The sequence below is a fragment of the Puntigrus tetrazona genome, chromosome 13 (assembly GCF_018831695.1).
Source record: "Puntigrus tetrazona isolate hp1 chromosome 13, ASM1883169v1, whole genome shotgun sequence".
In the NCBI taxonomy this organism is placed as follows: Eukaryota; Metazoa; Chordata; class Actinopteri; order Cypriniformes; family Cyprinidae; genus Puntigrus; species Puntigrus tetrazona.
In genome coordinates, this window is record NC_056711.1 from 23,754,282 (window position 1) to 23,779,381 (window position 25,100).

The following is a 25,100-nucleotide window of genomic DNA, read 5'->3' on the forward strand; positions in this document are numbered from 1 at the left end:
GCAGGGTTGGATTATAGCCCGGGCCAGTGCCCTCAGGCCCCAGATTTTTAGGGGCCTACAAAGTCTTCACCAAAGCAAACCAAACACCTGGGTGCTTAAAACATAAAGCTGACTGACACCAGGGTCCAATTTTTTGGTGTCTATACACTGGGTGGTAGGAAGGAGGTGTTTCATTTGTACATGACCAGAATCGAGAGAGCACGACATGGCCTACCGTCACAGCTGGGAAGGGCATGGTTCCACTGATGGTTCCTCTCACACACAATGGATTCATCATCACTCAGAGTATAGCCTTGATCGCAGCTAAATGTCACTCTGGAGCCAATGGCAAAATTGTTCCCGTGCCTTTTCCCATTCACCGGGATACCTGGATCTAAACAGGAATCTGTTTCCATCATAATGCCTGTGAGGAAGGAACAAAACAAAAATATTTCATTTCACCTTCAAGGTCTAAATTGAAAGGGGAATGTGTCGGAAACACTTTACACAGTATAAATCAGCAGATATCAGCCCCCCAGTGGTCTCCTTCCTTGAACCAATACATTTTTATTTCTACTTACCTTTTCTATATTTTGAATATAATTTGAAAGAGAAAAAATGGCAGCACTGTTTTTCTACATTCCTCAGAGACTGGCATTTGAGGAATATTTCCAACTGTCAAATTCACACGCGTTCGGATCTATTATTTGGCCACTGATAAACCTCTGATAGCTGTCTAAAATTCTGACAAATGGGAACACTTTGACACGAATGAGTTTCATATATATCAGGCGTAATGTCAGAGGTAATTTATTGGGAGTCGTGAATATTATTTGAGAATCATCTCATGTTCCCTCTTGCCCACATTTCTCATTCTCAGTCTCTACTGCAGCACATTACATTATAATAAAGACGTTAAATTACTGCTGAAAAAGAGCAACTGGAGACTATTTGTCAAGCCATTTAGTTTTTATAAAGATACCATTTACATTTTTCAGTTAAGCTCGTGGGGGTAAAAAGTGTTATTTAATTTTACACACAAACCTATTTGTATAGTTGCAATAAGGCAAAACAAACAGGCACATGAATATATGCTAGATTTATATGACAAGCAGTGCTAAATTTCTTAATTTTGAGTTTCTGGAACAAGGATTGGTGTATTTAACACTGCAATCAAAAGTGCACTTGAACAGCGAGGCACAACAAAATCAGATTTCAAAACAAACTAATTCAAAAGGAAAGGCACTAAATTATTAAGGGGCCACTCTGCCCCACCACACCCCCTCATGACTAATGAGCAGACTTTACAAAGGGCACCCACCCGTCTTGCATATTATTGGTCCCAGACAATATTTCTCCTTTTAAAACTGATTGCTGAAACACCATATGTGGCATCAAGCAAAAAACTAATATATATATATATATATATATATATATATATATATATATATATATATATATATATATATATATATATATATATATATAGTGTTAACTAAAACAAACATAAATTTAATTAATAATATTAATAATTGTATTAATTGATAAATTTTATACTGTAGCATTTATTTTACCATTTTACCATTTTTGATCTGCATTTTTTAACAATTATGACAGCATTGTAAAAAGATACTCAAAATACCCTGCTTTGACTCAAATTATGTTAGATATACAATTCAGTGTACTATAATGTTATAGTTGTTTTTATTGTAGTATTTACCTTGCCCATTGTAACACAAATCAATTAACAATTGTAATTAACAAATTATTGTTGCATGAAATTATTACATTGGTGACACAATCTGAATGTACATGGGGTGAGTCGCCCATGGCAAGATGGCCTTACAAAAATTAATTAAAGAATGATTTTGTGATTTCCTTTAAGCGAAAATAACAAAAAAGAGGCTGCAATGTTCCCTTTTGCTAAAAAGGTAAAGAAGTATTAGTACCCATAGTGTACTGAGATCAACCCAACCCAAATCTAGGTGCAGATAACAAAGAGTATACATAGCTTAATTACTTATAGTAGCAACATTTTAACAATGCCAATACAAAACTGGCTGAAAATCAGCAAACTTGTCCTTCAACTGCTTTGAATATTAAATGGTTACATTTTAAATGCTGTTTTAAAGGGTGTGTATTTTTTTGGACTTAAAAGCTAAATAAATTCAAAAACTTATACACATTTCAAAAAAATACACAGAACAACACAGTGGGATAAACAAGGGTATAAATATCTGTAGTGTTCTTACAAGACTGAATATTTGATGGAATGTTTGGAATTCAATCAAAACGATGAACTCGAGAGTTTCTTCTTGACAGGTAAGCTAAACTTCAAGTTAAGCTTGAAGTTGCTAATAAGTTGGAATTTAATTGAAAGTGACCTACTTTTACCTGCTGAGACATGTCTTTACGTTTATACACCATAAGAGCGTTGTCTGAAATGTTTGAGTTCAGGGAGGTGTGAGGCACAAACACACAAAGTGTGTTTGAAAATATGCTTCATTAGTAACACTATAGTAGCACATAAACTGCCTACTCCACTTTTAACAATAAAATTGACATATAAAGCAGTCAAACAGCTTTTTTGCTAGTGGTGGTTTATCTGTTCTCCATTACACACAGATTTTTACCTCTACATCCCCGTAGGGGGGTCCACTAAAACAGATGCCAAATCCGATTTTGGCTTTTTCTGGCTTAATCCCTGTTAGCAAGTCGACAAAAACTACAAAAAGCATTAAAACAATAACAATGCTTTTAACAACAATGATTTGTCGATCTGTTGAGCCTGCACTAACAAACAAACAGGCCTTGTGTTAGCAGGACATTAAAATTTAATCGCACTCTACAGCGCAGTTTATAATCCCACCACCCATCATATTCAAAAGGAAAACAAACTTTATTCAATGATTAAATTTTACATTTAATTATTCACAGAGGTTCCTCACCTCTCTTAAAGTTAGCTATTGCCTCTAGATGTTGATATTAGTCATGTGACGCTAACACACCCACATGATGAGCTTCTCAAAATAATTTCTAGACAACTAGAAAACTATAATCTGATTGTAACCCTGGAGAAACCGTTCCAATTACATTACATGCACCAGAGAGCGTGTCCAGCCAAAATTTGAGGAATATTGCAGAACCACCCACCGTGGAGCGTGAAAAAACCCAATATCTGTGCATTTAAATCACTGCAGAGGAAAGATGAGAAGCTGACTCACTCTCATAACGGATCTGGAAGCCTTCACTGGAACGGCTGTTGTCAGTGGTAAAGAGCAGGTACATGTAATTGCCAGTGCTGATGAGGAAGTGGGGGGCCTGAGTGCCGTGGTACTCGCCGATCAGAGGCGACGAGTTGGAAGGCCCGTCTCGAATCTCCAGCGTGTCATAATTAACCTCTGTCTGAAACCTGCACAGGAAATCGCAAAGAGCGGAACATCTGCTTACGACCCAGGTCTTTATCAGAATCACACTAATGAGGGAGATTAAACTGGAAGGTTAACGAACAAAATTGTAAAAGCGAGAAACTGTACTGAAGAGATTGCTACCAGGGTTTCCAGAAAGGGGACAGCAATGGGTGTCCAGGGGTTTCACATGCAATGAATTCGGAAAAAAATCCAAAACAAATCAATACCTGTCAAAAGATATCTTGATGGCATGATCCTTTCTGGCTTCAATCACCCATTCGCAGTTGAGGGAGTCTTTGTAGTACCCGGGCCAGCCGGGGGACAGTAAGACTCCTATGGGAGCCGTTAGATGTCCGCCACATGGAGCTGGGACAGTGAGAGTGCAGAAAAACAAAGAGTCAACAGCAGCCCATCTCACAAATCCCAGCAGCACCTTCAGAGGTGGTGGAAAAGAAGAGTAAAGTCTAAAAGCTCTCTCACCTTCACACCGGGGGACAGCCGCATTCCACACCACGTTTCCATCCTGGATGACACAGGTGATGGATTCAGATCCGTGGGTTTTGATGAAGCCCTCATCACACGTGAAAAGCACTGAGCTGCCCAGTAAGAAGTGCTCTCCGAAGCGCTGCCCGTTGATGGGAATACCAGGGTCATGACATTCATTTTGACCAAAAGCTACAAACATGGGATAAAAGTACAATCAGTGCTGAAGCATATAATACTTAATCTAGATCCTGCCTGTTCTTGCCTGAGACGATATAACATTCAGTAAGAGTACCTAGCCTTCAATTAAGTGAACAATAATTATTATATAGGGATTATATTATAAGGAATTATGTTAATTATATAATAAGGAACAACTACAACAACTGATCTTGCCCAGAATGCCCAGTCTTATAAGGCAAATGTTGCAAAAGGGCAAAAGTACCTGTGTGACACCAAAACGACACTAGAATCTGACCTTATTTTAAGAATCTACGTACTCTTTAGATGATAGCACATGCTTAAAGGACACAATCATGTAGGGGAAAATATGTCTGAAAATTGTGAATTACAATACACTGTTGTATAAATCACTTAAGTTTCCATAATTATCCTTTACACCAGCTGAATTTAGCATGAAAAAAGACAATGCAGTGCAGGTAAAAAGCTAATATGCACAGCTGCACACTCTGATGACATTTTTTTTATCTTCTTGGAATTGGTATGAATTCCTGTGAACCTGGATTGGATATTACGTAATGCAATGTATAAATCTAACAATATTAAATTACAGGAATCCACCCTCAATCGAAATGCCACTTTGGTAACCTCTGGATTACTTTTGAATGTTACCTTGCTCTTATATAGAAGCAAAAGCATTTTGTCAAGATTTTCCATTGTAGTAGGCACCACAGTAAGTTAATAAGTTTCATTGTTCTTTGCACTATGTGGTCAAACATACCATGCACACAGATTAGGGTTAAAAGCTACAGTAATGTATGCAACATTACATAATGTAAAGCGTATATAAAATTTAACACAGCATTAATGGTATGGTTGAATGCTTGATTCTGACAGAATTATTTCAAAACAATGAAAATGTTTAATGTACACTTCAATTTGTGTTGTACCAGCATTAACACAATTGGGTGTGCATTTATTTTCACAATTCATCAGCCATATGTTATCCCTTTCTTATACCCTGAAACGTGAAAAAAACACATACTGTACACTGAGGCAGTGTGTGGATAAATGTCAACAGAAAGCATTCAGTCGCATTACTGCTGTCGTTTCTAAACCCTCTATTTTTTTCCGCCACACGGTGGTTTGAGACACACTCAAGATGGCTTGAAATTTTTGTCAACTCTCTGTTTTCCCTTAACACAACTCTGCAGACAGCTCACATATGTGTCGCACATGCATCACAGATGTCACTGTGGAAGCTTCAATTATTCAATATGTGCACTTGCAGGAGCAGAGAATCCTGCCAAAGCTATTTTAGTGTTTTCATTTGGTGAACACATCTGTCTGCGAAGCCCCTGTGGAAGTGTGATGGCTAATGCATGGAGACCTTGCGGCCAGGGCTTAGGGCATGTACGCAGCTCTACCCCATTCCCAAATGACAGCCTCATTGTTCTTACGGCCATGCCTGACAGTTGCTCCAGCGCCACTTTGGGAAACATGTCTACTCCTTTCGGAGACAATGACACACCATTACTGAAGCAGCACTGTTGAGATATCAAACCACACAATCCACTGACACTGACATTGCCTACAACTACTGGCTCCATCTACCACCCCATTTTGTTCCCACATAGATGTGCCAAGACGGATTTCAGTCACAGTTTCATCTTTTCACTAAAAATATAAATATGTTCAATTTTAGCCATTAATCTCACTGGCTTGAATAACGGCAGTCTAAAACTCTGTTTTGTATTGTTAATAAAGAGCAACAGTACAATTATGCACTTAGCAAATTCAAAAAAATTAAATTTGAATTTATTAAGGAAAAGCCCCTTGAGACCCTGCATCTCATTTTTGAGGGTTTCCAAGGAATCAAACTATTACCTTGGCATTGCTAGGACACTCTGTACCAGTTAAGATACATAAACACTACACTGGTATCAAAGTTACATTCCAGAGAGGGCAAAGCAAGCTAGCTAACTTTTCAATGACAAGCTGGAAGATGTCTCACAATTCCCTTGAGTAAAATTATATACGTACAATGCTGCTTTAGAGTTTGTTCAAAAGAAAGTATCTTAACCATGCTGCCTACTTTTTAGTAGAGTCTGCCTATGTCTTAATATGCTGCCTACGTAGGCAGATCACTGGGTATCACAACAGTGTCATTGTGAATCGAGATTATCAAGGTCTGCAGTGCACCAAAATCTAAATACTAAAAAACATTTCTGTTTAAGTTCAAAGATAAGATTATCTCAGTGGAAATCATATTTGTCAATGTAATTTTTATAAAACCTAAAAACTAATTAAACTCAAAACTCTTGCTTTGCTTGACTACATTTTCCTTCATGTGGAGCAGAAAAAAAGCTTGTTGCTGTAAAAATGGAATCTATGAAAGTTGCACTGAAGGTCAAAATGCCCTTTAAGTGCTGGAAGCAAGAAGTATAGCACTTTTCACAACAGAGATATGCATAATAAAAGGTGCTGGGATTGCATTATAACATTCTCTACCTTGAACAGTCAATATTACAAATGAATCTATTCAACTTCAAAGATATTACTCTGCCTTAAATCTGTAGGAGCTGCAAGACTGCAAAAATATAAAATAACCCCTTGTTCTAGCAATATGCAGGGACAAATAAGATAATTGGCTAACCCTGAGATAACATTTATTAAAATGTCTTTTGAAACTGACTGAAAGATATAATTTCTACATAAATACAAAACAATCACACAATTATGCTATGTAATGTATAACCAGGAAGACTTGCTTTTCTAATAAAAGAACCAATCAATAATCTGCAAAGTAACCACCTGGTCTTTATGTGAATCATAGGCTCAGATTTTTCTCTATACTGTATTTACATTGTGCTAAATAAGTAAATAAATAAAAAACAGTACACATTTTTGAGAATAAGCAGCAGAGTTTATGACAAATTGTACTTTTGTCAAATACTTTTTGACATTTTGGTATTTCCCTATTCAATTAGAGCTATACTTGCATGATTGAAAATAGCTGGCCGACCACATTCCCAAGATTGCTGCAGAGTGAAAGTGACTTTCCTTGTAAGGGACTTTGTTATATCCCAGTTTAATACGCAGATACTCTGCCTTATAAGCAATCTGTGGGATGATTTCCCTGAAAAGGTGAAACAATGCAGCTCTTTGGCATTATCAAACATTTCTGTATTTGAGCATCCCAACCGGCCCAACAGAGCAACATTATTTGTGCCCCTAGTGTTGCTGAAATTGCACACTTCGCCATTAAAACACAACATAATATTAATATCTCATTTACTTGTGTAGGTGATGTTAAACCCCTTTCCTGTGTTTGAGTGGTCCGACTGGAATTCCAAGCGCATTATATGCCCATTACTGGCGATCTGCGATGGTACATCCTTCCCAGAGAACGTTCCAAAAGTGGTGGGCTCCGGCATGCCATCATCTTTCACGATAAGATAGTCAAACTGGGGTTCCAACTCAAAATCACTGAAAATGAGATGGATCCGATTGCCCGGCTCCGCTATAATGAGCCACACACAGTTCATGTTGTTTCCATATTCCTCTGGGTAGTTTGGCGAGAGGATGATGCCTGACGGAGTGGTGAAATTGAAGAAGCAGGAGACTGTGGAGATGAAGACAAATATATGGAATTCCATTACAAAGGTTACAATATTTATTTTCATTCACAATAGACAATAGATCAGGAATGCTGTTTTGTCTCTAAAAAGATGAGCGAAAAGAGGATTCGCATGATATTTATATACCACGATAATGAGTTGTTTGTATGGTGCGGAAATGATGACATGCCATTGTCAGGAAAGTAAAAATAAAAACAACAGCAGAATATCTATTTAAGAGGTTTTCATTCTGACATTAAATGAATTAATTGATTAACATCAGGGGTGGATGAGGGGCGAATATATTTATTATAATGTCAATTACTGTAATGTCAATTTGGATGAATTTAGATTGATAGATATTGTGTAGTATTTTTTTTTCTTTTGGAGACTGGGCATATCTCTAGACATGTGTAGTCAAACAAACACACAATTCTTTGTGCATTTCCTCTTGAGAGAAGAGGAGACAGCAACACTTTCCAGAAACAGAAATATGATAATTGACCTCTTATACAGCAAACCTGGGAATTGCTAGCATGGACGGATGCCATTCGGCTTCATATCTGCCCCTAATCTAGATGTCATGCTTTTACAGAGGCGATACATTAATCATTCTAAATGGCAACATGTTAATTATAACCAAGCATTTCAGAAAATGACTCTTACAGACGCAGCTGGGTTTGTTTCCAGACCACTGGTTATTTTGCTGGCACGATATTGTCCTCTCGCCAACCAATTCAAAAGCAGCCTGACACTCAAAGGTCAGCACGTCACCATGTAAAAAACGGTCCCCAGTTCGCTTTCCATATGCAGGGATGCCTGGGTCTCCGCATCCACCTTTCTCAATTTCTGTGAAAAACAAGAGAGTATGTTTTATTTAATTTAAACATGTTGTTTTCAACCTGGTAATTTGACATTTTAAGTAGCATTACACAATACATTCCTTGCAGAAGTTAATTTAAAATGTGCTTCATTAAAATGCATCAATATTCAAATGAACTGCATAAGTCAAAAATATGGAAAAAATATTTCCTAAATGACGATTTTCATTTCTACATGTCATTACTTTGACACAAACAATAAAAGAAATAGGCAACATATACAAACATTGAGAAGTAATATATTTATATTGCTAGTTGACTTTTATCATTTGCATTTAGCATAGTTTTTTTCTTTGACTTCCTTGGCAGTATCAGAGCAGTCCTTCAACACATTTTTGAATACTGAGCTAAGGCTGTATATTTCCAGGAAATGATTTGAAAGGCAGCATAAAATGACAGTGACAAACGAATGATGTTCAGGAAGAGTTCATTTTTATGTTAACAACTATGGTGTCAGCTCAGCAGCAAGCGTTCTATTGACCCAGCCATCAGATAATCTACAGTGGATGAGTTTCCCACTTGCGGCAGATTTCACAACCTCTAAAAGGTGTTAAGAGCACGCTAAATACCTTCAGTGCTGCCACAGGCGATTAGTTCAAGAATCCACAAGAATAGTGTTAGGACAGCCAACTCATCAAAGCAAACTGCTCTTACAAGCAACAGTTTTAAATAATGCACAGGAAGGCTATCGGGAACATTAACAGTTATAGAAATGCTCTGTTTAACATTTGCATATATTTTTGTTAACACTCCATTAGGCTAATGTGTTTACATTGCTTAAGCTCTAGACTAAACAAATCTATTATGTGTACTGTTGACAAAAATCTAAATTTTACCAGGACAGGTCATTGTATCCCTTAGATACTGGTAAAAAAAAGGCTAATAAATGAAATTTGATAACCACCATAATTTTCTGTGCAATTATGTAAAAGTTCACATTTGTTTTTCTTGGGTAATTATGTAAGCATTTTCAATTAAATGCTATTTATTTTATGGAAATTGTATTGTTTATTTATTTATTTATTTTTTTTAAGGACAATTCTTTACAACATGCATGTGTTGACAAATTTTTTGTATTTCTTACGTCAACAAGTCTGCAGGCCTTGCATTCCATGCAGTCATGCTATAGTTTTGTGTGCGAAGCCGACAAGAAATTGGGCATTAAATACTGGAAATTACAAATGACTGACACCAAAATAATGAGATTTAATAGTTGTGGAGGGAAAAATCTGAATTTATGACATCCTTATCTATCTTATTGTATTCTTCTATGTGGTACTGTTTAGTACTTTGATACAATCTGTATTGTTAAAAGGGCTATATAAATAAAAGTGATTGAATGATTGATTGATTGACTGACTGACTGACTGACTGATTGAATGATTGATTAATTGATTGATTGATTGAATTTGTCAACGATAAATAAGACTGAATTCTAGCTTATTGGTTTGGAATGAAATGTGTAAACAATGATTGTTTTTTTATTAAGTGAACTATTCATTTAACTCATTAGAAGGTTGGGTTTTATCACCTACCATACAATGAGCCTTTGTGAAAGCATATCATTGGTGACCACAGTTTTTGTAAAGTTTAGAACGTCCATCGAGAGGAAAACAATCCTTTGCCAATCTAAGAACTTTTAAATGAAGGTATGAAATGATGAATTTGAGTTTGACATCTACACGGCCTCAAACAAAGTGTCCCACCAGTGGGTCCCAGTGGAAATGTTGTCAAACATGACAACGTGACTAGAAGCACAAGTGTGAAATTGGGTTTACACAAAGTTAATTGGGTTTGTGTCATTGTTCTGGGCTATCTAGACAGTGAGAATTGCTCAATTGTGAGGTTACAGTTCACAGTGAAGAGCGGCTAGGGAAAAACTCCATTTCAAGATATTAAACAGCACACTTTGGAAAAACAAGTTCTGGGGTATTAAAAAAAGGAAGAAACAAGGGGAATAGCTAAATAAAAATAACAAAAAGTCTATTTAATTATGTTGAATAAATTAAAGTGTTCTTATATTTAAGGAAATCAATGCTGTATTCAAACAACTGTACATACCACTTGAATCCGGAAACAAACTAAATATTTAGAAATAGGAAATATGTCCAATTGGTGACATTGATCATGTTGAGAGATAATGTAACAATATTTCTTAAACATTTTCAGCACACTTTCATGAGTTCAGCTCTTGAGCTGATAATTTGATAATGGTGCAACATGTTTACTTGTGAATATGAAATGGCTGTTTCTGTAGCAATTTTTATCGGTTTATCTGTGTATATGTAAATACATGCCTCAGTTTATTCTCAGATCTGACTGGCTTTGATGCTATTCTCCTGCAGGGTGAACGGCAGGTAGAATATTTCACGCAAGCTTTTCAAACATGTCTGCACAGCACATATGCTGCTCCATTTGCCTTCAATTTGCATGCCGTTTTGAAACTGGTACGCTTTAGCAACCGAAAGTCACGAAGTCATACATTTTCACTGTAAAAATAATATAACACAAATAACACTGATATTTCTCGTAAAAGAAGAAAAAAGGTGACCATTTACAGTCTTGTCTTATCACTTAGAGTTGGCAGAAAGAGAAAAGCAGAAAGTGCTTCCAAAGACTACAGTAACATACCTTCATATACAGCCTTGAAACCTTGCGATCCGATTGTGTCATCGGACTGCAGATGGAGCCACATCTGGTTACTCATACTCACAATCAAATCAGGCACGCTGGATCCTGTGAGACTAGAATAGAGGCACAAAATCAAAATGTATTCTTTGATTTGTGTATTTGAACAGAGCTATGCAAGCATATACATAAACCCAGTGCCTATTTCACGTAGAGGTTGCTTTTGATAGAAAACTGTTATTCCATGGCCATAAATAAGTAAGTCATGGAGGCGTTTGTGAATAGAAGCATGTGTCTGTTCAAAGTTTAACATAAGAACCCTTTTTGCTCTACTCACACATAAAGGACTCTTCGAGCGTCACCTATCTTCCCTCCATCGCCCACTGTTAATGTATCGTATGCTCGCTCCAGATCAAACTCTTCAAAAGCCAGCTTGATGACCTAAAGGAATAAAGAAGAAGTCATAGACAAACACCATAGAGCAAAAAGCCCAGAACAGAATGGCCCTATTCACATGAGGCTGACTCAGAGAGTGATCATATTAAAAGAAGAAGAAAACCACAATGGCAAAGCAAGTCGGTCGTCGCTCTCGATTCCTTTCCATGGCTACACATGTAAGGCTGATTGAAGAAGCAGAGATGAAGGTGCAATTAAATAATTTTGTTTAATTCAAGATATGTAAGACTTTGAGAAGTTCTGCCATGTGTGGTGCAAAGCCCGAGGAAATGGGATGCATGTTCATTTGATGTAAGCACAGAAAGGAAGGCGGCAGAAAGAAAATTGGATTTAAGGAGAGATTGCTGGAAGGAAAAGAAAAAAAAAACAAGCTTAATTAGAACAACCCTATTATCAGCATCCTCACATTTTTTTTTTCAAATGGTCCATTAAAGAGCCATTATTTTCATCTATACTCTGTCCCATCTTTAAATATGATTGGTGCTTTTTTTTTCAGTGTTACCTTCTAAAATTCCAAATTGAAGAGATAATTCACTCAGAAATGACAACTGTGTCTTCATTTACTCACCCTCGTGTTGTTTCAAACCAGTATGTCTTTCTTTCTTCAGTGGAACACAAAAGGAGATGTTATGCAGTATGACAGCCTCAGTCACTACTCGCTTTCAATGCTTTTTTTTTTTAATACAATGAAAGTGAGAGGGGATTGAGATTGCCATTCTGCCTAGATTTGTTCCACTGAAGAAAGAAAGTTTGGAATATTTTGAACATGATAGTGAGTAAAATATATTTTATACTACTATTTTAATATTCAGGGAAATAAGTAATTTGTAAGTTAATTTTAACTTGCTGCCTAAGCTGATTGATGATTTACTATTGTTACAAATTGTTATTATTAGAAATTACCTTGTCATGATTTTTCTCCGAAACCAAAATGCCATGGTTGCACCTCCGGCACTGGATTTACGTTGCTTCATCAATATGTGACTTAATTATGTCATCAATGATGTCACATGTGAGTGTTGGAGTAATAACTTTAGCTAACTGATTTTTAAATCATGTAATTGGTGTACAGTTCTGTATTTATTTGTAGATATTTAGTATTATTTTAGTCAGCAGCCTTTTTATGCTTTTAGCCACAAGTTCGGTGCCTCAGTTCCAACCACACAAGTTTCCAACGCTGTTTGCATTGTTTGTTGAAATTCTGGTTTAGAAAAAAAACAAAAAAAAAACAGAATACTTGAACTATGTTGTAAACAACAGTACTTAATGATGCTTAATGATGCTGTTGGGAAATGCACAGACCAAAACGAAAATGAAAAATCATGTACTTACTCTCAAGTTGCTGCAAACCAATATGAATTTCTTGCTTCTCTTGAACACAAAATAGGATATTATGAAGAATGTAGGTAAAGTTATTGGTCCCTGATTTCCATTTTCCGCACACACACACACACACACACACACACACACACACACACACACACTATAGAAGTTAGAGGGGACCAGAAACTGTTTGGTACTCCAATTTTTCAAAATATCTTACTTTTTGTTCAACAGAACAACAAAATTAATTGGAATGATAGTGTGAATACATTATGTTGTAGACTGAAGGGCTTTATTATGCGATAACAATCTGTGGGATGTACATTATCCTGTTTATTACACGGCTTCTTACCTCAAAAGAAAATAATTATACATAAAACCTTGATCTGAGCTGAAATATTCGAATGCAAAGCTTCAATAAAGAAACAGTTTCTAGGAATCGGCAAGTTCAAACTAGACCACAAAATTTCACCACAAAAATTTCACCACATATCGATTTAAGACAAACAGGTTTTGAAATTGTAGCGAAGTTTCGAAGTTTGTTAGTTATCATGTAATCCATTACAGTCTACAAAACAATCGTTGCAGCAGCTGCGTTTGTATGAAACAAGAGAGAGAGAGAGTCTGCGATACCAGGATGACAAGCTGAATTAAACAATTGCACTCGTAATACTGAATCGAGTCTTAATATTTAATTAGTCAATCAAACATAGTTTCCACAAATATTTTTTTTTCCCAGCGAGTGAACAGCGGAGACTGCAGGCAGTTACCTGGATGAGCCTGTGCTATTAGTTTTACTGGTTGTTATCTGGGAAAAACGTTGCGCTCTCCAAAGTCCTCCTAGGAAGTTTGTTCTTATGAGTAGACAAGTCATTATTACGACACACTGCCAACTAGGAAACTCATAGCCTAAAGAAAATTACAAGAGGCACAGAGTCTAGGCAAGCAGAAAAAAAAAACTTAAATATCACTATCATTAAATGTCTTATAAATCATTTTTATGAAACAGCACACAGAAATCCTGCTACCTAATAGATATCATCTGAAATAAGTGTCCCAAGAACCCCAAATGTCTCTGTGATAGTGCTAGTTTATGTAGTGAGTAAAAAAAAAACAAGCTACCCAAATCATGCTATTGAGGAGGATTATTATTGTTATATTGTTTATATAATTCCTAATTGTTTCTACTTGAAAAATGCCACCTTGCAAAATGCCACCTTGTGTTGAACTTTAAACTTGTTGATAACTGTACATATGCAAAAATCTAGAAATGCTTAACATTGTTCGTCCTATTGCAATTTAGTTGCTAGGACTACTTTTTTTTTGAGAATCAAACACCTGCAAAGCTAACAACAATATTAACTTTGTGCTGCCTTATACTTAATTATCTGTCATTAGAATGGTGGTTGAAAAAAAAGTATAAATATCAGATACGTAACTTAGAAGGTTACACAGTTTCAATCTGGCAAACGTTAGTGAAGTTATACACAGGTAACACCACCTTTTAATCATGAATAAATACTAATGAGAAAATTGTTGGTAAATGTGTTATTCAGATATCTGCAAAAAACAAAAACATTTAATAAAAGGTTTTCCAATGGTTGCAGACAATACATCATCTTGTACCTTATAGATGAACTACTATAGTCTGTGAAATGTGATTACATTTTTTTTTTAAACCACAGCATAGTCAGACATGTACAAAGAAGTCATATTAACATTTCATAATTGCTACAGTGTCTATGGTCACCATTTTGTTTATTAATACTAATAGACCAAGCAACCTGGTTGCATCAGTTTAAAAAGAAAAGAACGATTCAGCAACACTGAGAAGATCTTGACAAGCAATCTGTATAAAATGTCAGTGCTGATACATAGTCGTTTGGTGAGACCTTAAACTAGAAGTCTAAAATACAGGCTTTTAAATTATCCTGTCAAAAATAAAGATTCTTTTTTTTTCTTTCTTATTTTTCTTACAGAAGACTTAGCAAGAGGATAAAAACAGCACTTATGGTCTACATAAACACAATCAGAGAATGACAGGACATCTTAGCGATTGTTCCCTGAACTAGCTTGAAAGAGTTATTGATTTCTTTATTTTACACAAAACTGAAAAGGCCTGACAGCTGCCTCAGTGACTCTCCCTGAGTTTGAGAGAAGACGGATCTTGATGCTCTTCAGAAATGACTAAATGCTGCGGTTTTACTGTGCATTTTTTTTCGTCCAGAAGAGGGTAAAAAAAGAGAAAGTTCTTACAAATCTCATTTAGTGATTAGCATTCCCTCTGAGCTGTAAGACAATGCGCAAACCAACAAAATTCAGTATAAAAATTTTAAATGACAACAGTTTGGGTCAATATTTCATGTTCATTCGGCTTTAAATAAAAAAAGTAATAATTTAGCAACATGAAGGCCTACTGCACCACATCAAGCAAAAAAGTGCAAACATTGTTAAAACCTGACCGGCAGACAGCATTATCATCACAAGATGCATTAACCTTATGTTTATCTAATTTCAGAAATATAATTCAAAAACACTATACATAGCCCTATACATGAAAAAGCCCTTAACCTTTACAGCTTAACTTTTAACCTTTCAACCTAACAGCCCCATCTCCAAACTCAAAGCACAAAATACACTATAAATCCACATGTTTCAAAAAACAACAAAGAGGCAACAAATCTCCAGTGCCTGTGATAAAAAGATATTCTTCAGCTAGTGCTGAAGTGCATGTCCCCTTCATTTTAATTAAAACAGACAGTATAATATACACAAAATGCCCCCACCCCCTAGTACTAGGCCCCGTCTGACTAGTCATGTCCTCGCTGAGCTACAGAAATCCAGCATGCATTTCTGAATACATAATGCAATGGAAGTACGCTCTGCCTGCCACCAGGAATGATTTAGATTCTAGGAACAAATTTTTTACTTTTTCATATTCTTACTTGACCCTTCTCATTCATGCACTGTGTGTAATGACCATCCAAATGATAAAAAACATCAACATGTGACCCATGCTGGTCTAGTTTCGAGAAAAAGTGAAAGTGAAAATATTTAATTTCTATCTTGGCAAGATTTACACAATTCTTATTTTTATGCCTAATATGAACATTTCGTGGTTGTGAAAAAAATCAAATGTTAAACATTATATTAGATCCATGCATTAAAGTAGATCTTTAATATAGACCTGTCCCAAACATTAAAACGTCACTCCTGCATTTGATTAACGTTTATTTGTGTGTTTTATTTTATTTATTGAATTAATTGAATTAAACAAAGCTAAATTAAATAGATGTAGTAAAATGCAAATTGTTATATTTTGCATAACAATATACAAATAATTCTAAAAAAAATCATAAATTATTAATATATTTGTCATATTTTTCTATTATTACTTTCTAATCTGACTCATTCTGACTCATTTTACCATCATGGGTCACATATTTAACCTGTTTATGTCTGGTGACATTTGAAAACAAAGAAAATACATATACTGACAGTAATTACAACATTTCTGAATATCATAGAAAAGCAAACATTTGATTCCTTTGTTTGTTTTTATACATGTTTATACTGTATGTCCAGTAGTGGTTGTTTACGTTTGATGACTCCTCTCACTGGAAAAAAAAGTGGGTTGAAATATAATATATTAAAGCTAGTATGAAAGGCAGCACTAAATATTTTAGCTAAAGCAATTTAAGAACAGCAACAAAGAATTTTATGAGCAGAATCTGACTGAGATTCTTAAGTTACGTCAACTTTGTATAAAGGTAATATTTACTAGTAAATGACGTTGTGCGGTGAGACCTGTCGGTAAATGGCTTTTTTGGATGGACAATAAACATTATCCAGGCCAGATCAACATGACAAAATGATACTGGTCTAAAAGCAGGCTCATATCTATTACTGAAATGGCCTTGAAACTAAACGTATCAGCAGTCAGAACATGTTTTGGAACATGACCTTCTTGTCTCGGACCATATGCTATGACAGACAAAGATCAAGACTGCATTTTTATGATCTTTTGAGGTCTTAACATTCTGTTCTGAACAGAGCTGAAAAAAAAGAAACTTTTAAAAAATGTTTAATGGTGGTGAGTGCTTTCTACATGGAATGTAACGAGAAGATCTAAGGTCAACATGGTCCAAAAACAAAAAGCTAGATAACAACTGCACTACGGTTTATTTGAATGCCTTTATTGTTACATAGCTACACATACAAAATGATAAGATTGTTTGCCTTTCACTGTAAGCCTTCCCCAGGATGTGTAACACAGCTGAGTGTAAATCTATCATATCATTTATAATATTGTTCACCTAGTAAACCACAAGATAATCCCTTGTTTGTCGTGAAAAGGAGCATCATTGGACATTTACATAAATTCAGAACACACTTTTAAACTGTTTAACTGTGAAATAATTGTATTTAAAAGGACATACATAATCAAAAAGCATGTGATTTTGGACACAGCCATAGTGTTTAATGCTCACTGTTAGTACTTGTTTCAAAGAAATTACACAGCACTTAACTTATCTATGTTTTTCGTGTTAAGGAACTCACAGAAACAGGAAATACATAATGTAAGTAGACAAGCGGTCAAGACAGCACATGTGGTTATTAGAACAAGTCCACCTTTTATGTGATGAATTCAGATGACATGAAGATAGTGCTTTAAAATTTGATCAAAAGAAACTTCCATTCATAGCAAGCCTCATAGCAAGCCACTAAAATATCATTCCTTTAAATGTGTTCTATAGGAACCCTTTTAGGTTTTGGAACATAGCCTTTCTGTTTAGCAAAATAAACGAATTAAAGTTACATCTTTTCATAATAAGATCAAAGCAAAAACATGTGGCCAGAAGTGAAAATATACTGGTTGTGACATGGCATGAATTTTATGTGTATGATAGGCAAGTCTGTTTATGATGGTGGCCAACAGGTACAAGTTTCAATTTACCGGCATGTCACTAAGATTTTACAGTAGTCTATCATATGTATGACTAATTATAAACATCCAGTTCCAGAGGAATGGATTTTATAAATCTAATGTTTTTTTTTTCTCCTACAGTGCTGTATAATTAAAACTACACTTTGTCAGAGAAATTCATAGATAAACAGTACACCAAGACAACATATTTTATCTGTTTAAAACTAAATAACCTCAAACTAAGAGATATCGTGTTTTAAAAAACTCGTTTAGGGCTACAAATTAATTTAGAGCTCATATTGTCTTTCAGGTTGAGTATGATGTTTGTTTTTACTCTGAAATGGATCAACTTCAATTTTACTCTCTTTATCAAAGATACCAACATTTTTGCATACTCTAAAAATAATAATGGAATGTTGTCCAAAACAAAAAAAACCCCAAAAAGAATCAATTATATGAGTTTATAATATATTAAAACATAAAAAATACATAATTTTTAGCTATATTTGTTAACTAAATATCTAAATGCTTGCAAAATATTGAAATGATTAAAAAATACCACTCAGAGCATTTGGTATCAGAGTGGTGATGCAAATTAATTCAAATTAATTAGCAGTTTGAATCAATGCACCAAAATAATTTCATTATATATAATCATGACGTTGTGAAGATTCCGAACTTTGAGGTCAAAATGGTCATATATGGTGAATATTTGGTGTATTATGCAGCTAAATAGTTTCTAAATGTCTGCTAAATATTAGAAATGAAAAGTGTGTTTATAATGTTTTTAATTTCAAGATCTGATAGTAAATTCAGTGAGGTGATACAGATCCAAACCCTAAATTCTGGAAATCTGTAAAGCATGGGGAGCAGAATAGCTCTTGTTTACTCTAATATGTTGTTTTGACTATTTTCAGTTGGTCTTGATTTAGTAACAAAAGCATGAGTCACTCTCACGGCGTGTGTTGAGGTCATGCCGGATTGTATTACCATCACTCTTGCCACAGAGCTGAAGCCGTGTGGCTGAACCTAATCAATTCTGGAGACGCAGTAATAGCGAGAGACAGTCAGGGCAAGAGGTTGACAATTATGCAAACACTGTGGACTGCAATGCAAATGTCCTCACAAATTATCTTTAAGATTATTTTTGACATTTATGCAAGGTCCCATTCAATTATATGTCTGTGTGGCCATTCAGCAGCATATCATGCTTTGGTTTGGCAGATTAAAAATGGACCGCAAGCATGTTTTGTGGAATTGTACACTGGTAACTTCGAGTCAGCCTTAGGTTGCAATTTAGTTTTAAATTACAGACGTACCTTCTCTGGATCCACCGCTGTTATGACCCACACACAGTGTGCATTATTCTCATACTGGACGGGGTAATTTGGAGATGTTATGATGCCTTTAGGGCCCCGCAGATTAGAGCCACAGGTCCTAGCTGTTGAAAGGGTATACAGTACAAAGAAACAAATATTTAGTCACTGCATTGTTTTGTTTTAGCTTTTTTGTTGCTATTGAAAGGAATGCAACACGCTAAGAGTTTTCATTTTAGCATTTTGACAAAAATAAAAATGATTATAGTGAACTATTTTGATTAGTGTGTTTTTGCATTGACTCGATTACAAATCACGGTGGCATCTCTTTTTTTAAAGAGATGTCACAATGTATAATTTGGTTTCCTTCTCCATATGTATACATTTTTAGTATTTAATTATATTAGAAGGTTTCTTATAAAGCTGCCTACCTTTTGTAATGGTCTTTGAGTCCATAGTGTACCTATGATGCCTAAAATTCTTTATTTGTACGCAGCTCACTAGGTTTTCAAATAGATATTTCCATCCTGCCCCACACTAAAAACACTTCCTTTGAACACATCCAGCCCTCACGACATGAGCTAATCTATTTAAGGTCATGCCTCAGAATAACTTGACTCAATCATTGACAAAGTCAGGGTATTTATTCCAACCCTATACTGTGCCAGGGTATTAACTGCTTCTCCCTTGTGTTTAGTCAGGGATTTTCTTTGACAGCTTAAAAGAGCAGCTGCTCCGTTGCCGTGGCTTCATTGGCTTCCTCACAGGGTACTAAGGAAGGTTTGGATAGGTAGAGATGTGAAGAGATTGCGTAGCGTATATTCTCAAACAGGGCTTCTTTACAGCCTATGTAAAAATAAGTTCAAAATGTTTTCCTACCAGTTATCGTCCCAGAAACATCAACCACTATACTAGTATTTGCTGAAGCAAACAGCAGTGTTTGCATGTCAGCAAATGAACAGTTTTAAAGGTTTAGGAAGGTTCAGCCATTGCTTCTGTTTAGTGTAAACTGATATTTGAAAATTTACATTTTATTTTCACTTGGCTGTGCATGATATCCATTTTGTGTCACATCTTGTCATAAATGATTACACACATGCAAGGAAGACAAAGCTAACTGCAATTTATTATGCAAACAGACTTAAGAAAGAGGACCAGTCAGAACTCAGTATGCAAATTCAACAATGTCAGTCCTGTTTTGAATGCCACGCATTCTATTACTTAGCAGTGTGGCTAAAATCAACACAGATGAACTGTTTCTTGAACTGTTTTGGACTGATCTACTTTTGGACTGATCTACTACAATTTATCATAGAGTAGATGCCATTTCAATTTCATTTCAAAAACACCATATGCAGTGGCATTTGTAATATTTTTCATTAAGGAACAATGCTAAAGGTCTGCACACCCTTCACAATCACATGCAATGGTCATGTAAAGAGCTCAAGATGAAAAAATTAAAAACGCAAATAGGAGAGTTTATGAACATCAGGTGCAACAGTCAAGAATTCTGGCGAAATTTTGAATGGTTGTATACAGATAATTTACAGACAATGATTTTTCCACCATGCAAATTATGGTCAGCTAAGGCTTATTAGCATTCGACCTGCTTAGAAATCAGACACAGAATTGTAATGTGGTAAGACCACATTTATTTTACTAAATAAATACAGAATTTATTTAAATTAGCGTGCAGGCAAAGAGAGAGAGAGAGACAGAGAGAGGATGAGGCTGAGTGTATGAACCTGCATCTGCACCTCTCTCTATACAAGCAAGGAGGCTTAGTTACTTCAAAAATAGCAATTTTACACCGTCATTGCAGAGAAATATGTGTAGCCTATCAAAGTTATTTTACTGGCTAATAAAAGTTTCCATGCGGTGTGTTCATGGCGTGATCTCAGATATCTGTGGGCAATAATGTGTGTGTGTGTACGTCTATGAAATCTATAAAAGAGCCTAAGGATTTTTTTGGTACAAAATTCATAGCTCTTCTATTACTATACATAATTTTAAATAAGTATAAATTTTGGAAATCTATATTTATTTATTTTAATACAGCTAAGCATAATTTTACCCATGTGAATGGAGTCTCTGTATTCAGTGATTCAGATTCAGATGCATTTCCAGAGATTTATCACTCATGGGTTTGTAACCCTAACCTGAATGTTTGAGGAATATCAATAATATGCTGCTTTGCTAACCCTGTCAGAAGTATTGCAATTTCCTTCAAGGTTTTGCTGAAATCAGCAGTCAGATTGATCTTCTCTCTTAATCACAGGTACTCTATAATTAACTCAAAACATCTCCTGAGATTCTCTTTAAGACCACCACTAAAAAGAGAGAAAAGCAAAACACAAGAAATTACTAAATCACAAGGCTAAAAGGTCTTTAACTTCCTGTTTTATACTCTCACTCCTCTAACATATCACAGGAAGAAGGCAAGGAAGGCATTTAAGGCTTGTCTTTAAAAAGGTTACTTGGCACTGCTGAAACAAAAAGTGTCTGGATCAATCAGTGATTGGCGAGAATTGTGCAAAGAAATTGTCAAACATGGTTACTCCTTTGTCTGCCACTCTGACACACTGCCTTATTTCATTTTGATTAATGTCATTTGGAGGCGTGTGTCCTCTATGCCTTTCAAAACAGCCCCACTCCAGGTCTCATCTTAAGGGTATATCTACCCGCATGACCGTATATATACATACACACACCTTGTATATATATATATATATATATATATATATATATATATATATATATATATATATATATATATATATATATATATATATATATATATATATAAACAAACATATACAGTAAATGTGTGTGTGTAAATAATCAGAATTATTTATTATAATGACTGAATTGCATAAACCTTGCTGCATTTCTCAAAATGTTATGGTGTGTTCAGACTGTCAGAGTTGCCATAATTCAAAGAAAGATTCCAAGGGCCAGATTTACTAACAGCTTGCACCAACACAAACAGTCTTTTGGTGTTACTGTAGTACTGGATTCACTAAAGACTCACAGTGAAGAATTACTGTCGAGAAGGTGTGGACACAGTTCTTTTTGTGCCTGACCTTATTGAATATGCATTTGTAGGATCTGTCCTTTCAGGTGTAAAATGTATGGGAGGAGAGTATTAAAATGAACCACAAAAAACGATTTACTAACTTTTGCTCTTATCAAATTATTGGTATTTACACAATTATTTAATGCCCAAAAAAGCATGTCTTGAAGCATGGGGTAATTTCCACTGCTCTTGGAAGGCTGCACTGGACGCCTCTGTGTTCTTTAATGTGTGCATTGTCAGTAAATCACCCGTGGAATTTTCCCCTCCCATCAGCGCTTTTATATGAAATTGCATTCTAACACTAATTTGCCCTGTTTAGTAAATCTGGCCCCAAGTATTAAAAGCACATATTACCCATAGCTGATCTTTCCCAGTGCACTAGGAGCATATATATCTGAATAAATGTAGTGATTAATGTATTGATTGATGTATGGCGTTTAAAAAGTGTCAAATGTCGCACATATAAAAACAAGATGTGCACGCATTATATGAGCGCACAGAACAGTATCCGCGTGCAGAAAACCATCGTGAAAACCGCGTGCAGAAAACCATCCAGAGCATTTCTGCACTGCGAGTGCACAGAATAGTATCCGTTTGGAAAAATGTAAAAATTTAATTAGGGAGAAAAAAAGTTTGCCAAAAGGCAGATTTGAACCCAGGTCGATCGTGTCAAAATGAGTATAACACACAATTTGACTGGAGCTGATGACCAACAATCGTCTTTTTTTGTGATGATGCCCCATTGATGGGCGGAGTTAATGTAAATAGCCACTGCCAACAACACCTTTAAATTTATTAAGCAGATGCCCTGGCTATTATACACTATATTTTAAGAACCCATGTTTCAAGTCAAGCTATCATTAGCTTTATCAAACTAAATATTTAGCCAGCTAGCTATTTACAGAACATGGAAAAAAAATTACAATTGAATGACTAAAAGGTTACTTGCTCTAACATGATGGTGTGGACCTATATTTTAATTTGTCTTTAATTCTTTAACACACTGGTTGGAACAAGGCATAATACACATCAGTGATGAAACAAACAATCAAAAGTCATATTCAGTATTGACCAATCACAAGAGTAGACACATCTGACATTTGATCCCCACCTCCAAAGTCTCAAAAGTCAACTTGACAAGTGAGCAGGGGTTGAGCAGGGGCTCAGCGCCATTCTAGCGAGAGTGCATTTTTGCATGCGGGTACTGTTCTGTGTGCTCGGGGTGTAAAAATATTCCCTCACGAGGATGGTTTCCCATGCACGGATACTGTTCTGTGCGCTCACATCATGTGCGCGAGATTTGACACTCTTTAAACACCGTACATGTGAATCCATTATAATGTTGGTATAACATAATTAATGTTATATATAATTTAAATAGGTGTTGCTAAAGAAAAATCAGAGTTTAAGGATGTGAACAGTTCAGGTGTTTATTCATAAGTAGTACACATTTTTGTATTCAAAATGTTTATGTAAATCATTATGGTTCCATATTAATATATAAATATTAATACATACAAATTAACTATAAGAAAGCTATAATTACTAAAAAACTAAGAACAAACGTGGAGTCATAAGCAAGAGTAAAACGAACACAGTTTTACTAAATAAACGCAGCCTGGACAGCTAGCACAATGTTTCAGTTCATACCCAGAATCTGTATTTAGGTTAGTTTGCCTTTTAACATCAGACAAGGATAGCCCCTCCCCCTCTGATGTGGTAGGAAAGCTATGGCAGTTGATTTATTTTTTCTTTCTTTTTTTTATTAATTAAGCACATCATCTGAATGTTTGGAATATAACTGACATGGAATAATGAATAAATATGCAAATTGAACATACCTAGCGTGATGTTAGCATGTTGCATTGCTAACAGTAAAACTAGTAAGCATGAAAGTATAAAGCACACACCGATACTGTGTCAAATTAGTCTATTAATAAAGTCTATTAATATTGTAATGTCTGGTTTTTGATGTAGCTGCACGGTCACTTAGTAGAATGTCTAAAGACTATGAAAAGAAGATTGTTGCAATGCATTATGGCAGTGATCTTCAGGGGTTTTTTTCTTCCATGAAAGAGGCACTGACAGGGCAAAGTCAGACGGAGAGCCACTTCTATAGCTTAGTATCAAAAGTTACATCCAGTCACAAATAGTATGTCTTTTTATCTGTTATCCCTGATATGCAATGCAATCCAATACAAAAGGGGCTATCATTCTTTATCATTTACCAGTCAACTCTATGACTGAGACAAGGTTATTCAAAAAATACTACCTTAATGCTGGAAAGACCTTAAGTTATTTTATTTTTTTATACTAGCCCATGCTGTTAAGATTTAAACTGGCAACTCTTCGCAGTGAGTCAGTGTAATGGATGTAAAACAGAGCAAGTGTAAATATATATTTTATAGACTATGTTTGCAAACCATTTGAATGTAGTGTCAGTACAGTTTGTCATAAATATAACAAGGGATCAGTTTACTGATGGGTATCATGTCGCATTGTGCCGCGCAACATCCAGCATAGACAACATCACTGGGTTCTAGTCTTTTGTCGGACTGCGCACGAGGCTCATGAGCAGCGCAATGAGTAACACTGCATTACAGAATTGTCTTTCTTTCTGCTTGTTTGAATACTGAGATAAGAAATAGAGACTACATATTGTAACAGAGCTACAGTCGTCAAGAAAACCCAAATCAATAATTCAAAACCAGACATGTTCTTTTATATATTCACATGTGCTAGTGTTGTCTTTGTTAAATCTGTGTGGCACAGCTATTCCTATGAATTGTGTGGCCTTACTCCCTACTGCCATGTGGTACAC

General features: G+C 35.5%; 1 protein-coding gene across 1 annotated transcript in view; it reads right to left on the minus strand.

Moving 5' to 3' along the window:
• csmd1a (CUB and Sushi multiple domains 1a) overlaps positions 1-25,100 on the minus strand; it is a 361,878-nt gene that overhangs the window by 120,566 nt on the left and 216,212 nt on the right. The window contains 9 exon segments of the mRNA XM_043255964.1: positions 215-403; positions 3,204-3,391; positions 3,617-3,755; positions 3,870-4,064; positions 7,351-7,677; positions 8,339-8,521; positions 11,185-11,297; positions 11,519-11,622; positions 19,207-19,328. Of these exon segments, the coding sequence (XP_043111899.1) occupies positions 215-403; positions 3,204-3,391; positions 3,617-3,755; positions 3,870-4,064; positions 7,351-7,677; positions 8,339-8,521; positions 11,185-11,297; positions 11,519-11,622; positions 19,207-19,328 (1,560 nt within the window).